Source organism: Colias philodice, chromosome 25 (genome assembly GCF_061535455.1).
Source record: "Colias philodice isolate Cphi_HAF_F1 chromosome 25, ilColPhil1 Martin Lab GWU primary, whole genome shotgun sequence".
NCBI lineage: Eukaryota > Metazoa > Arthropoda > Insecta > Lepidoptera > Pieridae > Colias > Colias philodice.
The window spans coordinates 3,689,132-3,707,674 of record NC_143110.1 but is presented as its reverse complement, the minus strand read 5'-3'; the positions used below and the strand labels follow the sequence as shown (position 1 = coordinate 3,707,674).

At 33.3% G+C, this 18,543-nt stretch overlaps 1 protein-coding gene across 1 annotated transcript; it reads right to left on the bottom strand.

Annotated features, from left to right (window-relative positions):
* Positions 1-154: 154 nt before the first annotated feature.
* Prosbeta5 (Proteasome beta5 subunit) lies at positions 155-2,455 on the bottom strand. Its single transcript, XM_089710840.1, has 6 exons — positions 2,224-2,455; positions 2,050-2,151; positions 1,835-1,934; positions 1,362-1,555; positions 829-967; positions 155-345 (listed from the first exon to the last, which is right to left on the bottom strand). The coding sequence occupies exons 1-6, from the start codon at positions 2,365-2,367 to the stop codon at positions 182-184; spliced, it is 843 nt and encodes a 280-aa protein (XP_089566966.1). The 5' UTR covers positions 2,368-2,455; the 3' UTR covers positions 155-181.
* Between the last annotated feature and the right edge of the window lie 16,088 nt (positions 2,456-18,543).

Sequence of the window (18,543 nt, the reverse complement as noted above, 5' to 3'; positions counted from 1 at the left end):
TAAAATTGTTTTAACTTTGTATTGTCTAGGTATGATTTAAAATATTTTTTCGGACCAGAAAAAGTAAGTACTAGGTACTTTGCCTTGCAAAAATACTAATTCTAGATAATTTAAATACTGTTACTTTTTGTGGGTAGTCAATAAAAAGCAAATAAAATTTTCCACAATTTATTACAAAAGCTTATTCAGTAATGCCCTTCTCAGCCTGGTACTTGTAGTGCAGCTCGGAGCAGTCCTCGTTGGAGATGTTGACCCAGCCCTTGTCGCTGATGTGGTACACTCGGATTATACCACCAGAGTATGCGTCACGGTGAGTCGCGTGGTATATCGCACGACGGCCCAGTTCTATAATGAATATTATGAATAAAATTAAATTTTTGAAATCTTTAAATTAATATAAGTAAAAGCAAAAAGTTGGGTGTTTGCTATAGATGAGTGTATACAAATGTTTAATTTATTGGTTACTAGCGGTCCGCCCCGGCTTCGCCCGTGGTACATATTTCGCAATAAAAGGTAGCCTATGTCCTTTCTCGGGTATCAAAATATCTCCATACCAAATTTCATGCAAATTGGTTCAGTAGTTTAGGCGTGATTAAGTAACAGACAGACAGAGTTACTTTCGCATTTATAATATTAGTATGGATGGCGATTCAAATGTGCTTCAAGAAGAAGTCTTATAGAATAAATAAATATTAAAAATTTGAATTCCTCCAATCTATCAATGAAAATATCATGGAGAAACTATCATATTCATAAATCAAAATGTTAATAAGCTTTTTTTCCGTATTATACAAGTAAAACAACTCCTAAACTATAATTACAACATACCCTGAGCCTCTACATCTTCAAGATCCCAATGATAGCCAGAGTCGAGCACACCAAACGCATACACAGACCCTGAACCAACAGAGAACACCTTGCCTGGTGTCCTTGTGCCTTCACTATCTACATAGTATAGTTGCGCACCCTGTAAGTAAATACAATTATATGTTAGGTAAGTAAATAGTATGTCAAATTTAATTAGTGAAAAAACCCTAAATAAAAGTGTACTGATAATTTTATTTAAGAGATTCAGAAAAAATTTATCTTAGTGAAATTCAGTGTATATTCATTATCTTACAATTTAATTATTATTTTCAAACAACTTATCCATACACAATTCACAATTTAAGCATAATTTAACTCAATTCATTTTAATGGATCTCATTTTAAGTTACAAGAATCCTATATCCTGATATTTCCATTCTATACATTATCCATTCTATGGTTTTAATTTTTAGTTGAATAGCATTCAAATTATTTGTTTTTTCTATTCTTAAAGAAAAATATATTTTTGTTGATTTTCTTATATTTCTACTCACCCTCTTATCAAAACCAGCCAACATCATGCCCATACTCAAGCCCATTCCCTTGTAGTTATACACCATGTTAGCCATGAGCTTACTCGCTGCGGCCACCGAGATCCTTTCGCGATTCCTGAGTTCATACAACCTGCATTGCTTAGCTAGGACTCTGTCCCAGTAGACACAGTCTGCCGCACCTCCAGCCAGTGTTCCTAACGATTTTAATTGTTAACTTATTTAAGTAGGATTTTTTAAAATACTGTATAAAACTTGCTATGTAAGAATATGAGTAAATGATGGCTAAAATCTTATCTTCATTAATATTATGATGTCTATAAAGTTAGTAGTTTATTTGAGTTAAATAGTACCTAATAATGCTGACTATACAATGAAGTATAATTAATTTAAGAGACTAGAACAATAATAAAATATGAACAACTTCGAGAAAAATAATTATGTATGTAGATATTACTTGAATAAAGTATATTTACCGAGTAAGTAATCATTGATTTCAACAATCTTCTTCATGGTCTGTGATCCAATGAATTGACCGCCTGTCGCTCTGGAGTCTACAGCTAACAATACTCCTCCCTAAAAATATTAATTAGTTTATAGAACTATAGAAATGGATATATTACACTGTAAGTATTATAATTATACTCTTTAAATAATAAATAGTGTATAAAAGAATAACAAAAATACTTACTTTGTACCGGAATCCCAGAGTTGTTGTACCGTGATCGAATTCAATTTTAATTTGGCGGCCTGTCTCATCTTTTGTGTTGAATTGGGCTAAAGTCTCAACCGGCTTAAAAGAGAGATAAATATTTATTAATATGTTATTGAGTGCAATAATAACAACAAATTAACCTTTACTTACATTGGCAAAAGGAGGAGATGCGAGTTGAGCACTATTTACGAAATTTTGGGTAAATCCAACTACGTCATTTTGAAAAGTAGCGAGAGAATCAGCGGGTTTTAAATTAATTTTCTCATCCAAACGACAGAAATCTAATAGAGCCATTATTTTCTTGTTTCGGCGACAATTACAAACAGTTTTTCGAGTTGAAATTGAATGACAAGCAAAATTTCTGAAACGCCGTACGATGACAGCCAGGTTACAGGTAACAATAATATAATGACAGATAACAAAATATATTTCTAAGCTAACTTTGTACAAATGTACCTATTTTATTTTATAATTTTGTTTTTTTTTTAGTTTAAAACAATACGAAAATATTTAAATTTATAATAATAATTAAATTATTGCTTAAGATATTTTATATTACTTGAGTCACTGACATCTATTGGTGTCTTAAAAAAGAAAAGTTTTTCATTTTAATTCCTATCTGATACTAGATGGCAGTAAAATCAAAAAGATACATATTACTATAAAGTTCAAACATTATTATTATTGCTTTGTTCTATTGGATACTAGGTGGCACTACAAGCGAGTAGAGCTTCGACTTAGGTAGGGTCACGGTAGGGTCCACAGGTAGGGTCAGATATTTTTTTTATATTATTCTACTTTTTATAAACTATCCCTCTCAATGCAGGTGCATTATTAATTATAATTCTAATTAATTTCACAAAAAATCCTATATTGTGTGTAGAGACGTTTTTGTTAGTTAAATTTAATTATCAAGTAATTTATCCTAGCTAATAGGTACTTATAATTCGCTCTAAAGCGATATGGCCGTCAAATGTACTTAGTTTAAGCTGTGTAAGTTAACTGTTTGTATTTTTCTCTCTTTTATAAATGCAATAAATAATAATTTTTTAGCAACCATATAACTAACTATTTAATAAACTAATACAACACTACATAATATCAAATAGCAATATAATGTTCTCATTTGAATGACTCACAGATTCCGTGAACCAAAACCCCCAATTTACAAGATCCATCGAAGTTTATCAAATAAATAGTTGTAGCTGTAACAGACCTATAATTTCAATAAGTTGCCCTATTCGACTCTTATCTCACATCTGAGCTTGATCAAGCTCTGTTATTACTATTCTGAATATAGCTTATTTATATTAGCTATTAGTTTCCATTCAATATGAATTAACTGATAAGTTGCCAATTGTGCTTTGTGCCTTCGATAAATTATGTTATAAATGTAATAATTTTAGTGTGTTATCTATTATTGATTGAATTATAATAGGAGTATGATTGTTGAGATTTGTTTCTACAAAACTATAAAAAACATCACACAGTTTACAAGTCAATAACTGCGTTAAAAACAACCGACTTCAAACTTGCACTTGCAACATTTACAAATACAGACAAAAATGCTCATAAAATAAAAACTACTGGGCCTATCCGAATAAAATTTTTATGGGACCAATTCGACACTATCCCGCATCGAACAAAAAAAGAATCACGTAAATCGGTTCAGAAACCACGGAGTAATCGGTGTACATACATAAAAAAAAAACATACCGGCCGAATTGATAACCTCCTCCTTTTTTTTGAAGTCGGTTAATTATAGCCACTCGTATGGTTCATCATCATTATCAGTCCATACAATGTGTTCCCACTGCTGGGACACGGACCTATGAGATTTATAAAGTTAAATTTTATTAAACCAAAGGTTTGAGCTTTTGAATTGTTCAAGGAATCCGCCCGTCCGACTTTTACGTAGGTAGGTATGTGTAAAAAAACTGGTTTATATTCTATTACACAATATTACTAGACTTCATCAAACATTATATTTTTGAATACACATATTGTGTGTTAAATCTATTTGGCTGAATTCACTGCATTTGAATATATGTATTTGTTTGAATAGTCCAGCAAATTTATTTTGAAATTTTTACGACTCGCCGATGATAGAATATAGAGCAAAAACGAAGTAGTTATGAACAAAAAAGCGGGCTTTCAATATCTTTTACAAATTCTCCAACTAGAATCATTGTGAAAATTATGAATTTTATGAAATTATGAATTATGAATTATGATAAACAAAAAATAAAGAGATGTAACTAAGTAGAATATGATAATTAGATACTACAAATCTTATGCTGAGGGTAGTTATTATTAAATTTCAAGCAAAAACTATTTACTTATTTAGTAGATATAATATTATGTGCCAACAACATATCAGCAGTTTCTTAATACGGTATCACAGTGTAAAACTAGCCTTTGAATACGTATTTTTCAATTATAATTATCATATTATTCTATTGCCCATACTCAATAACTCTTAGCTCTTACACAGATTATTATTAACATTTCTAAAGATAAAAATATCCTGTAAAAGTAGAAACAAATTCCGTGAAATCACATACAACCCTATTTATCCACAATTCATGCCACAGATAATATACTAAACTAATTCATACCAACTGGCAACCCTACATATTTATTTCGCGAACTAAAACAAAGCGTATAATTTGTTAAATTTAGGCGCCAAAGCCCGTTCCCAGATCAAAGAGAACGTCAAACAAATTCATAAGTCGTGGAGGGAAAGTCACGACCCGGTGCATATTAAAGAGCCTAGTCTCGGTCAAATGATAGCCTAAAATCTCATAATTGCGAGTTATCACGGGTATACCTCACACCGAAGGATGCGTTCAACGTTCGGCGAAAAATACAATTTAAATTTTAAGTTTTGGATGCTTGTTTATTGGTAAAATATGAATTAATATTTGTTGAACTGTAGCACATAACTTACATGATTTAAATGTAAGTGATACTTGCATACATTGTTAGGTACCTTAAGAACGAAATGACGAGTTATCTAACTTATTATAGAAGTAGAACCCTCTATAGATTTAAGTAATTCCTTTCTGTACATCTTAATATATATAAATCTCGTGTCACAATGTTTGTCCTCAATGGACTCCTAAACCACTTAACCGATTATAATAAAATTCGCACAATATGTGCAGTTCGATCCAACTTGAGAGATAGGATAGTTTAAACATGTAGGTACCACGGGCGAAGCCGGGGCGGACCGCTAGTCTTAATATATATAAATATATTATAAGTTCATAGTTTCATACACTTTACCAGCTGTGCTCTCCGGTTCATTTGAAAAGCTTTTCTGGAATACGTACCTAGAACTAGATAATAAATCTGAAATAAGGATTACCTATTGATGAATTTTAAATCTACTGAGGTGATTTTACTTTGTTTCTAACAAACACATAATATCCTCTTTGCTCTATATAATTTACTTAAAATAAATAATCATAAAACCTTAGATTACAAAATAAAATACAGATGGAGCATGTCAATCATTCATCGCCCTTGTCAAAGAAAATACGAAATCAAAAACGAATACGTTCCTCCGCTAGTGCTATAGCGATTCTAGTGTCATGCAATACGTCAAAAGGGGTTTGTTATTTTAGTAAAAAAATGCTGTCTTGTGATTAGGGCATGCAGAACCGAGTCCGGTTCCAAGTTTCTGAAACCCGGTTCCAAATCGACCTCAGAACCGGGTAGAACCGGGTTACCCGGTTCTTTCATAATACCTCGAAAAAAATACGAAATTAAACAAAAGTAACTGTTAAAGTATCTGATGGGCCTTTTATTTTATGCGGCTTGTGTCTTATTTAGAGGTCCGCGCCGCAGTCCAAAAGCCCAGCGGCGGCGCGCCGGGTGCGGCACCCGGCGCGGCGCGGCGTCGCCGGCGTGGGCTAGTTATTTTTAAAGTTATTAGGGGGTGGACGGGCAGTAGAAAAATCTCTCTTTAAGTTTAATAAAAAAAAATTTTTATTAAAATCAAGTAGTTGTGGGCCACCTGAGGTTAACTGGTCACCACCGCCCATAAACACTTGTAACACCAGAAGTGTTACAGGTGCTTTGCCGACCTTTTATGGACAAATAAGCTGTTTTCTTGAAGGCCCCAATGTCGTAGTTGTTCGGGAACACCGCAGGTGGCAAATCGTTCCATAGTTTCACCGTACGCGGAAGGATGTTGCGGGTGAAGCGGACAGTGGTGGAGCGCCAACCATCCAGATGGTGCGAATGGAACTGGTTTTTACGGCGTGTGGTCCGGTGGTGGAACTGTGCGGCTGGTAAAAGGTGGAATAATTCCTCAGAGCACTCCCCATATTAGATTTTGTACAGTATACAGAGAGACGCAACGTCTCTTCGCACTGACAGTGGATCGAGCCTATCGGAAAGCCTACGGTCATCGACAATTCGAGCTGCTCGACGTTGGATGCGGTCAAGAGGAAGGAGTTGATACTGTGGGGCTCCGGCCCAGAGATCAGAACCGTACTCCATATGCGGTCGCACCTGAGCCTTGTACAGCTGAAGTCGGTGGGCCGGCTGTCCTGTCTCGATCTACTGAGCACACCAAGTTTTTTCGAGGCTAATTTAGCCTTCGCTTCCAAATGACTACGGAATTGAACGTCACTCGAGATTTCAACTCCGAGGATTCCGATTTTCAGCGATATACTAAGGGGAGTACTCTTAAACCGATGTTCTACGACAAATGGGGTCTTTTTAGCCGTGTTGTAGACAACAACGTGTGCGTGATACATGGTTCGCGCGCAAAATTTGAACTCGGCGCCAATTTTTCTGTGACCCGGCGGCGGCGGCGGCGCGCCGGGGTCTCTCGGCGGCGGCACGCCGGCGTGGCGCGGACCTCTAGTCTTATTTTATTAAATTAATAAAGAAACAAAATTTCAATACTTTATTATATTTATATTTATCAAAGTACCTTGTTATCATAATATCACATATAAACTTAAACCTTATTCATTAAAGTACTGCAAACTGTAAAGCAAAAAACCAGCCAAGTGCGAGTCGGACTCGCGCTCTGGGGGCTCCGAACAAACCTATTTTTCCTTTATCTGTATTATAAGACGTTACTGTTACCAAATTTAAAGGCTCTGTGTTCATGAGAAGTACCGAATATCGAAATTTACGAAAATTTTCAGCATTTACGGCTATATCTTTTGATGCCTTGGCTTGTGAGTTTGACTTTTTCACAGCATCAAGGGACCGAAGACTTGAGTATTCGATATAAATTTCAGCTTGATACCAAAAACAAAAACATGACTGGATCATTATATGAAACAGTAAAATCAACAGCTTTTCAAATTCACGACACATCTAATAAAAATATTTCAGTAGCCTAATTTTTGTCACTTTCGAAGCCTATTTTTTTTTGGTAATACAACCGTAGGAAACTTATAGCATCTAAGGTAAAACAACCAATCAGAGCCCCGCTTGAGGCGTGGCACGAAAATTCGCGTGAGTCTGACGTTGCCAGATAGAATAAATTCGTTAAAATAATGCAATGAATGCAAAAATATAATAGTCCGGGATACATCGCCCATTTTTGCAAGTGATTACTATCAAGCTAATTTTTCGTGAGTAGCTTTATTTTGATGAGATGCCCAATAATTTCATGTACAAAACTCTCGATTGTGGTAGCTACCAGAGGAAACAAGCATAAAATATTTTGATTTGATGGTTCTCAAATATTAATTACTAACTGAATGTTTTTTTTTTGTTCAATCTCAAGATAATTATCTAAATTATTCGAAAAAATATTTGTCCTACAAAATTTATGGTTTGATCAAAGAGTCCCCCTTTCCAATGTGTATCGATAACGAAGTCATCATAAATGATTACTAACCAGCTGATTTTTTTATTTTCACTTATTTAATACTTATACAGGGTGTCCCGCTGTTGGTATACTAAGCTCAAAGGAGGTTATAGTTTTGCATACGCTGAGTACATAAAAAATATGTACTTATAAAATTCCAGACGCATTTTTTTTTCAAATAGATGAATTCTTAAAACTCTATGTGTACACCCATAACAAGCAACCTGCCCAACTTTGCTGGCAGCACGTGAGCTATCGTTTAATCGTTTTCATAGACAAAATGCTCACATTAGAGAAGCGGTATATGCCTCCTGCGCGAAGCTAGAGAAGAAAACATGAATTTTCAGGAAAAATTTAATAAAAAATTTTTGACGTAATTTTGTTGTTTAAGTATTTTTTATGTGATCAGTGTATGCAAAACTACAAGTCCCTTCGCGCTTAGTATACCAATAGTGGGACACCCTGTATAATTCAACAGACATATTGTCCTACAAATTGCGTAATAAATATTTGAGAACCGTCAAATCAAAAATTTTTATCCTTGTTACCTCTGTAAGCTACCACAATCGAGAGTTTCGTACATGAAATTATTGGGCATCTCATCAAAATAAAGCTACTCACGAAAAATTAGCTTGATAGTAATCACTTGCAAAAATGGGCGATGTATCCCGGACTATAAATAAAACTTTATAATTTAATATTTTGGTCGGAACCGGGAGAACCGGGTTTCATACTATTCAGACCCGGTTCTCAAGATCATCAAAAAACCCGGGTTTACCCGGGTTTTTCGGAACCGGGTAAACCCGGGTGCATGCCCTACTTGTGATATTAAAACGCTGTAAAACTTGTTCCCGAAAACAAACAAAAAGATAAAACATCGTTTTACAGATTTTCTGTAGATTATTTGGCTTATTTAATTTTGTATACAAATAATAATTTTACAAATACGAAGGAATTCAAAACTTCAACGTATGCTGCCAGTATTTTGAAAATGTATTTGCCATTTTTAGGGGTAAAATGGTTAAAATATATTCGGGGTAGTGCTGTTGGATTTTTCGATCGTGAATGTGATTATTTGTATACCTAGTGCAATAAATTCGTTCATGGTCATTATTAGATTATTTTAAAAAGCATTATACATTTTTTTGTTACTTTTATAAAAAGCGTCGTTTTCGCTTGCGATGATGATATGATGAAAATAAAATGTCCCGCATTCTCGACTAAAAACTACCGCTATTCGCATTCATATGTTTTGATAAATAAAAACTTTTTTTAATGTAATTTATTTAATAAAAATTGAATAAAATTATTTTGTCCATGTATAACTTTAGTAGATAGGTGATAAAATAATTTTTACAATATTATAAAATAATATCAAAAACCCGAATTTATATTAAAATAAAAATTAAAACATGACTGCTAATAATTTATGTAGCCTACGTCACTACCACCACAGCTACCTTCATAATTCAGATGATTGCAATGACACCTCATAAGTCACAACTCAAAATCGATCCAACAGTTTATACTGCAGGGCGTGTCAAAGAAATATTATACATATACATACATACCTACACTCGAAAAACATAACCCTCTTTCTTCCGTAGTCGGGGAAAATTTTGGGAAAATTTTCAATATCTGGTAACATAACACCCACACAGAAGCACCGTGTACGTACAGTGCAACGGCGAAATGACAGCACACATAGCTTTATGGAAATGACGATAAATTATTCGGTTTAGTTCGGCAACGCTCCATCTGTCTTTTATTTTGTAATCTAAGCATAAAACCTAACAATAAACAAAAAACATTCGCACAACAACCAACGGTGTAACAGACAGCCATGTTTACAACATATTAACGCATTTTTGAAGTAAATCCTTGCAATTTATAAGTTAGGGCATTAGTATTGGTTCCCATAGGAATCCGAGTTCGCCTGAAACTGCCTCTACTTTGTCACGCGATCACTCCTTCTGGTATTTCATTGGGGTTACCAGTTATTTGACTTTTGGCGGGCGTGAGAACGGACGATTCAAATTGGGAATCGATATAATTATTTTTTAAAAACATCAAAAGGAGGTTTGTATTTTTTCGTAACCTTTTTGATGTAGGTACCTAAGTAGATTATGTAAGGACTGATTGTGAAATTTCTTATTTTCTTTGGGCTGCTAGATCTCATAGTTTATAGTTAGTTCAAGTTCTATTAGTTTTTGATTATTTTGCTCTGTGAACACATGAACACAGGTTGTAAATATATGGATTTAAACACCGGTATGCGAAAGTAAATACTCAATTATATCTCTTTAAACTTTTCAAGTCTTGATTGCACCGTTTATAAAAATAATATATCTGCAGAGTACCTATACCTCCTTATGCCTAGCATTTGTTAATATAATTAATGTATTTATATGTTTGATACTTTATTTAATGTATTTGTAAAATTTGAATATTAATCAGCAAAAAATCGGGAGTTTGATACTGGAATTAAAGGAACTGCTACATTTACATTGCCTATGATCCCAATTCCAATCGATGAAGAACAATAGCGAGGAAATATGCATGTTTAAGTATCAAAAGTTCGACAACATAATATAACATCTAACATGCACTTGGCCAGCACTATTAAAAGTCAAATAAATAACTACACTAGGTAACTATGTTTTCCTCTTTGTTTGTGTTTTGTAATTTTACTAAACAGTTTAATAAATAACTGATAAATAAATAATACCCAAATAAATCATACGTGTGGTCACCCTACAATCACAATTTGGGAGCCCGCGGCCGTCACATAATGTCAATTTCGGTGGTATGCTAATGAGCGGACCGTTCGTTACAATACTGACAAGCAAATTGGTTAGAAATTATATATAGTGTCCGCCGTTTACTAAACTTATTGTTACCGTACCGTTTTGTGGAGTTAAATAAATTCGTTTTAAAAATCAGATGTAAAAAGTTTGTGAAGGAATTTGTTTTATAAATTAAGAGATTGTGAAGTTTGATTACGAAATTACGTTGTTCCTTGAGAATTTTTTAAAGAATAGAAAATATTAGATCTTTCGTCTTTCCAAGGCGATACCTAGCCTCTCGGCCATCCGTAAGGCCGACAGGCGACAGAGCATCGAATTTCTTCTACTCTTTCGGTTTTACGTTTCTAAGTGACACCCCATTTCTTTTTTTCTTTTGTCAAGAATGAGAGGGATAGAATACTGTTATGTTATCATTAATAATTTATCCGAATTCGAAGAGCTTTGAAGAGCTAAAATATATAATATATACTAGCGACCCGCCCCGGCTTCGCACGGGTGCAATGCCGATACTAAATACACTACAGAAAAATTGTGAACGTTGTATATAAAAACATAGCGGCCCGCTCCGGCTTCGCACGGGTATAAAATACATAGCCGGGCGGCCGGCCGGTACCGCCGCAAACGTCCCGCAATTTTTAAATCTGTAATATCTTCGAAAATATTCACTTAAATCATACGGTGTAAAGGGCCATATAGATCTATATTAAATGAACAATGTATTCAAGGTATTTAATTGGTTAAGGATTAATGCTGTATTGGTTAAAATCGCATCGAAAATTAGCCATTATTTGTCGTAAAAAGTAAATGACAAAAAAAGTTTTGTGGGTTATCCATAAGAGATAGACATATACCATCGCGGACTTTTCTGTAGACCTTTTCAATGTGTATAATACTTAGTACCTACATTATTTTGATAAAACACGTAGGGTTCAGCCTGCGTTTGCAATGTAAGCGGAAAAAATGTAATTTTTTACGACATCACATTAGAAACCTCAAAAATAACAGTACTTCTCCACTATTTAATGGATGTTATTATACATAGAAATAGAAAACACTTTATTGTACAATGCACACAAAAACAAAATTTACAAAAAACGATATTTAACTTAAAATAAATGTACAATTTGGCGGCCTTATCGCTTAAAAGCGATATACATATAAACCTTCCTCTTGAATCACTCTATCTATTAAAAAAAACCGCATCAAAATCCGTTGCGTAGTTTCAAAGATTTAAGCGTACAAAGGGACATAGGGACATAGGGACAGGGAAAGCGACTTTGTTTTATACTATGTAGTGATAATACATATAATAAAACGCAAATCTAGTAAGAATAGGAGGCAGGAATATATCTGTTACATACACTTATATAATTCTAGGCAAAAATGGATAAGTAATAAAATTTATCATAATCATAAAAATTAAAACTGAATACCCGATGTATTTTAGAAGCGAATTAACACAACACAAACAAAGCTAGTTGCTTGCCCTGGCTCCGCCTGGGTAGAAATAGTATTTTTTACACACACGCACACATAGATAATAAATTATTAATTCCAGATACTCCGGTGGTATAATCCGAGTGTACCACATCAGCGACAAGGGCTGGGTCAATATCTCTAACGAGGACTGCTCCGAGCTGCACTACAAGTACCAGGCTGAGAAGGGCATTAGGTACTGAATAAGCTTTTATAATAAATTGTGGAAAATGTTATGGTTATTTTATTTACTACCAAGTTATCATATTTTTCAGGTTCACTGTTTTTGAGACTATAATCTAGATTTCATGTAATACGCTACTCAGAGAACCTATGTTACTCAGTATAAATGAAACTCTATAAAAAGAAAGAAAATATATTTATTTGTTCGATACACATTAATATTTAATAGGTACCTTTAATGTTTATAACTTATAGGTATCAAAAGAATTCAAAAGTCAGCCGCGTATTTTTCAGTTAGTTTGTCACTAACAAAGCAATATTTCCTTTTTCTAATATTAATAAAACCAAGTTAGAAATTATATTATTTAATATTTTTCAACAACAACTACCTACATACATAGACATAATGCATAATAGTCATCATTTACAATATCTCGTAGAGCCTGGGTTGTAAGTAAATTAGAAGTTGATAAATTTTGAGACCGATATTTGAGATTCCTTGTATAATTTGCAATGAATTACTCACAAACATTGTATCTCAGGCACGCAACGCTATAGTTAGAAAATTCGAGGCCCATAGCCACAATAGGTACATTTTTAGGCCACTTCTTACGAAAAGCCAGGTATATATTTAGTTAAAAATGTATTACCAGTATAGTAAATGGATATCGAAATACACTAAGTATTTAATTTTAAGTTAATTAATTAAAACCTTACTTCGTTAAAAAAAATCTATCTACAGTTTTATAGTTTTTATACATATTACGAACTCCTGAGGGTCCCGAGGGTCACAAACCCCGGGTTGATAACAAAAAGATAGACTTGAATAAAACTGTAACCTAACGTCTTAAGCACTAATTTATATATCAGATTAAGAATGAAGTTAACTCCAAACTATATATTAAAGAAAGAGACAGAAGATTACCATAATGTTACTTGGCGTAATGTTACACATAATATTAATATTCCAAATAAAAAATGTAACCATCTGCCTTTAGGTACTTACAGAATCTCTAGTGCAGGTATAACGTCACAAAGTATCGATAAAATTAATAAATTGTAATTTTCTTGCTCTACATTTCTTTTAGATGATTTGGTTTCGGTTCTTACCTTACCTTAGTTTTAGCTTTTTGAATCGCTACATAAATTATCGCATAGGTCGCCGATTGTATAAGAAAATCCTTGTTTTCCTAAAAAAAAATGCTGATTTCGTTTATGTGGTAGAGCAGGACCATCGACGAGGCTGGATTGGAACTATCATGAGAAACAACATTGCAAATGATTTTTTGTGGTGTTGACAAAAACGAATATAATATGATACCTAATACCTATGATCGTATCTCTATATTATGTTGTGTATTAAATTTAAACCATAAAATGAAATATCACTTAATATATTCGAGTCTTGCGCTTGTTGTTTCCTTATTTACTACCAATTTTAAATAGATAAAAACAACAATAAAATTTATCGACACAGCACACCACTAGCATTTCTCGGGATGGTGAGCGATAGTAGTGATCGCGCCGCGGGCAGCGCCACCCTTTCATTTTCTAATTATATAACTGGCAACACAGAACACTGGCCCGTGCGCAACCGATCGTAAGTTTTGAATTTAGAATTACCGCGCATTATCCTCCCGATCGCCGAGGTGGACGGACGTGCGTGTCTTTATGTCGTTATTGTTATTTGTAGGAAATTGTTTATGGCACGCCCTGAGCGCTTTCGATGTGATTTCGCGTTACATGCATGTCAATATCGATCGTGTAATGTAGTTTATTTTTAAGTAGGGTAAATTGTATGCTAGATGTTCTTTGTTCATTTAAAAATGGCATTACATATTTAAATTATAAGTTAACTATAACTTGGATCCTAATAATAACTCCGAACCTATAAATATATACTACTTACTATTACTCATACTTCTCCAATCTCTTTAGGATTTACGAATATAGAATTAATTTGAAATTAGGTATCAATGACTACAATTATTTCCTAAGTGTAAAGTGTAGACAGTCAAAGTTATCTCAATACCTAGCCTTTAATATAACGCCAATACGGTATCAATTAGGTAACCTAGAGTTAAGTCACAACGCTAGCTAATTTTAAGTTTAAGACAATTATTATAAAACATTTTTCAATAAGAAACACTTTAAAATTTCATTAAAGTCAGATTGCTGTGAAGCAGTGCTTTATGAATGGCTTTATGGTGCTTTCTCACTACAGATGTCCTATGCAGTTATACTGCGAAAATTAATAGCTCTGCTGTGGAACGATGTGTCTGTTTTCACTGATGCTAAGCTATGTAAGTATGTAGCAAGATGTGCTATGAAAATGCGCCGCCCGCGGCCGCGGCGGCCGCAAAGAAGCTGCGCAAAAAAGCACCCTTTATGCATCTGTTTTAGCGATTGATTTCATTTTTAATTTTTTTGCGTATTCTTCTAGATATGGTATTACGTTTTTATTCCAGGATTCTAACTCAGGATATACCGATTATATTTATTATACCAATGAAATGAATAAGTGTAGGTATTTAAATTACATACCAATATTGTAAAATGATGCTTTATACAAAACTACTCGACCGATTTCAAAAATTCTTTCAGCAACAGAAAGCATCATTAAATCCTGAGTCACTTAAACAATTTATGAATTTCCTTTTTATCCCTGGATAGCTCAGGTAAAGCAGGGATGAGCGGCTAGTACGGTAGTACCTAATTAATAAAATAAAAGCCCTTATTTCAAGTTCTATATTTACGATAACGTGGATAATAGTTAAATAATATTATTATATTTTTATTATTATAATCAATCAATTTGTTTGAGAAGCGTAAAATAAATGCATATTTAATAACTACTTACGCAAGTACTTATCTATCTTAAGACTGAGGCTAAATGGCCTCATTTCATTGAAAATCTCAATTCCTATCATGATTAATTGACTGTAACAACTATAATTATCAATTTAATCACTTTTTAAAATACCACGAGTGACAGGTTGAGCCTAAAGCGGAATACTAAGTATATGGAGGCGAAAATCGGTCACAGACGGTCTAAGTTAAAAAAAACATTAGCCTTTGTTACGGGAATTTCATAGGAGTAAGCTAGAAAGTGTATGCTTGAGTATCTATATGTGTGTGTTTTTAATTATTATTAATATTTTAATAGAAACAAGAGGTTCACGAGCTTTTGTAAAATTACTCAGTAAACTCGTTCAAGCTAGCGTGCCACGTGCTATCATAAAATAAAAATACAAAAGTTAGTTAGTAAAAACATATTCTAAAAAGCGTCTTAACTTCTTGAATATTTTAAATACCAACTTGGATGAAACTTCACTACATATGCACAGTATAAAGTCGCTTTTTCTGTCACTATATCCCTATGTATGCTTAAATCTTAGTTTATGAGGCGGCCTAATAAACTATACTTACTGTTTTTTTGTATACATTAGCAATAAGTTTCCCATGTAACAAACATTAAAGAGTAATAAATAAATCTTCAAAACTGCGCAACGATTTTGATGCGGTTTTTTTTAAGTGATAGAGTGATTCAAGAGGAAGGTTTTATCATTTACATAATTTGTTAGGTTTTAGTCAAATCGGTCGAAGTTGCGAGCGGAAAGCTAGTAGAATAAAAAAGCTATAGCATCTATACTATAATATTATAAAGCTAAAGAGTTTGTTTGTTTGTTTGTTTGTTTGTTTGTTTGAACGCACTAATCTCGGGAACTACTGGTCCGATTTGAAAAATTCTTTCAGTGTTAGATAGCCCATTTATCGAGGAAGGTTATAGGCTATATTTCATCACGCTACGGGCAACAGGAGTGGAGCCACGGGGGTGAAACCGCGCGGAGCAGCTAGTATTACATATTATGTTTCTTTGAAATTCCCTTAATAGCTCGAAGCTCAGCAATTTTGGCTACGACACGTGCTGAGTTCATTAATAATGTTCGCTAATTATTGATTTGTAAAGTGAAATTTAAAAGGCGTATGCTTTTATTGTATTTCTAACATGATTAATTACTTTATTATTGTATTTATTATCTATGTCTATGAAAGAATTTATGATCTTTTATTATACGTAATAACGTAATAATCAAAAGTAATTATTTGAGACAAAATACATATAAATTATTAATAAATTATATATAAAAAAAAAATTTTAAGTTAATACGAATATTTAGGACAAAAGGCCTTATTGCTACACAGCAATTTCCGACAGGCAATCTGGTAGGAAAGGAAATGTATGAAGTAAGGGATAGCGCAAAAGAATTGAAAACTTAATCCACCTTAAAAAGTACAAAGACGATTATTTAATTACACTGCCATCCGCATTTTCCATTTATAATCTGTTGCGACCCCCATTCGTAGACAATTTGATGCCAGGCATAGACAAATTGACTCGGAGCATAGACAATTTAGCGCGAAAGATCCCTATCTGTGGCCGGGCCACGTGACCGCCAACGGCGCCACGTGATCTTATTTGTATTGGAAAGCGTTCTTTATTCAGTCTGACTTGTGTTTTTATTATTGAGGTGCATGTACATTATATGCCCAGTAACTACTAGCTGGAAGTAGAATAATAATTAGTATGTACATACTTTTAATTAAATTAATGGATCATCAGAAATTTTAGTCATTGTATTAGATTTAAAGTGAAGTTATAAGTTTAATAAATTTGAAATAGATGAAAATTGAGCATAAATACTTGCAATTTAAAAAAATACACGAAATTGTTTCGGCTGTGCCGATGGATTAATAAACCTTATCATTCAAAACCAATTTTCAATTAAATATATTGCTTATAAGTTACGAAAGCTAACATAATTATTGAATTAACTATAAACTTGAAAATTATCCGTAATAAACATTATTTATTTTCTCGTGTATCAAATATTTTACATTATTAGTTGGACGTATTGAATTTAAATATGCTATTGTTTATAAAACACATGTATTCATGAATTCATAGAGTTATAGAAATGGCAACACTCAGGCACTCCCTATATAATCTGTATTGTCAATATTTCGCGCGCTTTGAGTGACACTTGACATTCGGAGAGCTAATCCCAGAGGATTATGTGGAGTACGAAATTGTCAATGATGGATATGCCAAGTCCATTTGTAGAACGTACTTAAACCTCACAAATATATTTAAAAATAAATGACTAAAATGTATATTTGATCAGTAAAAATCTTAATAAAACTCTTACCTACGTTTCCTTCCTTCTATTTCAAGGATAAAATTGCTAAGGATATTATATTTTAATTTTTATGTATTAAAAATTAAAACATTAATGCATAAAAAAATGCCTAGATTTGCAATGGAGACCAACAATTGCACAGCATGGTATAGATAGCAGTTTTCACAATTTTTTCAATGTGAAAATTGGCCAAAGGGCTATTCATTTATCGCGTACCTTTCGTATTTGATGGACGTAAAAAAATCTATAACGTGTCGAAATACGCAGAGCAGACTTCATTTCTCATACTATAGAACAAAACATACGAAAAAATACTTTCATCTATTTTCTATATAATTTAGACATTCACCTACATCATCGAGCTAAAACACCGCATCCACTATTAGAGATCCATGTTATCACTTGAAATGATCAACTGGCGGAGTAAGTGTTGATTTTTGTTCTCAACGCCGGCTTTGTCCGCTTTTCCCAGGGCATAATGAAATATCCATTTCTCCGGGGATTCGTGGACACTTCTTTTGATTGTAAGCTGGTTATGGCCCCCGGATTTGCACCTAATTACCGGTTGCTGAATATTGTATTGTGGGTATTAGATGAATAATATTATAGGGATATATGGAATAATGCTGTACCTACGTATATTATGAGTGTAGAGAGAACTCGAAATATTGGATTTGAATGTAAAATGCGTAGTTTTCAAATATCAATAGTAAAATTGAAATGGGTAACAGCTGTTATAAATTTTATTATGAATAAGAACTTACATATACATATATAGGTACCTACGTATATTCTTGTGGGTATTTTCCTTTAGATTTTCGAAATAAAATAAGGAAACCGGGAAAGAATTTCTAATTAAATATGACAAAATGAAACAACATTTTCCGGTTCAGAATCTTTATTAACACAACATTTATTGCCTAAACATAGTAATTTTCAATGGCTCTATTTATTTCACACT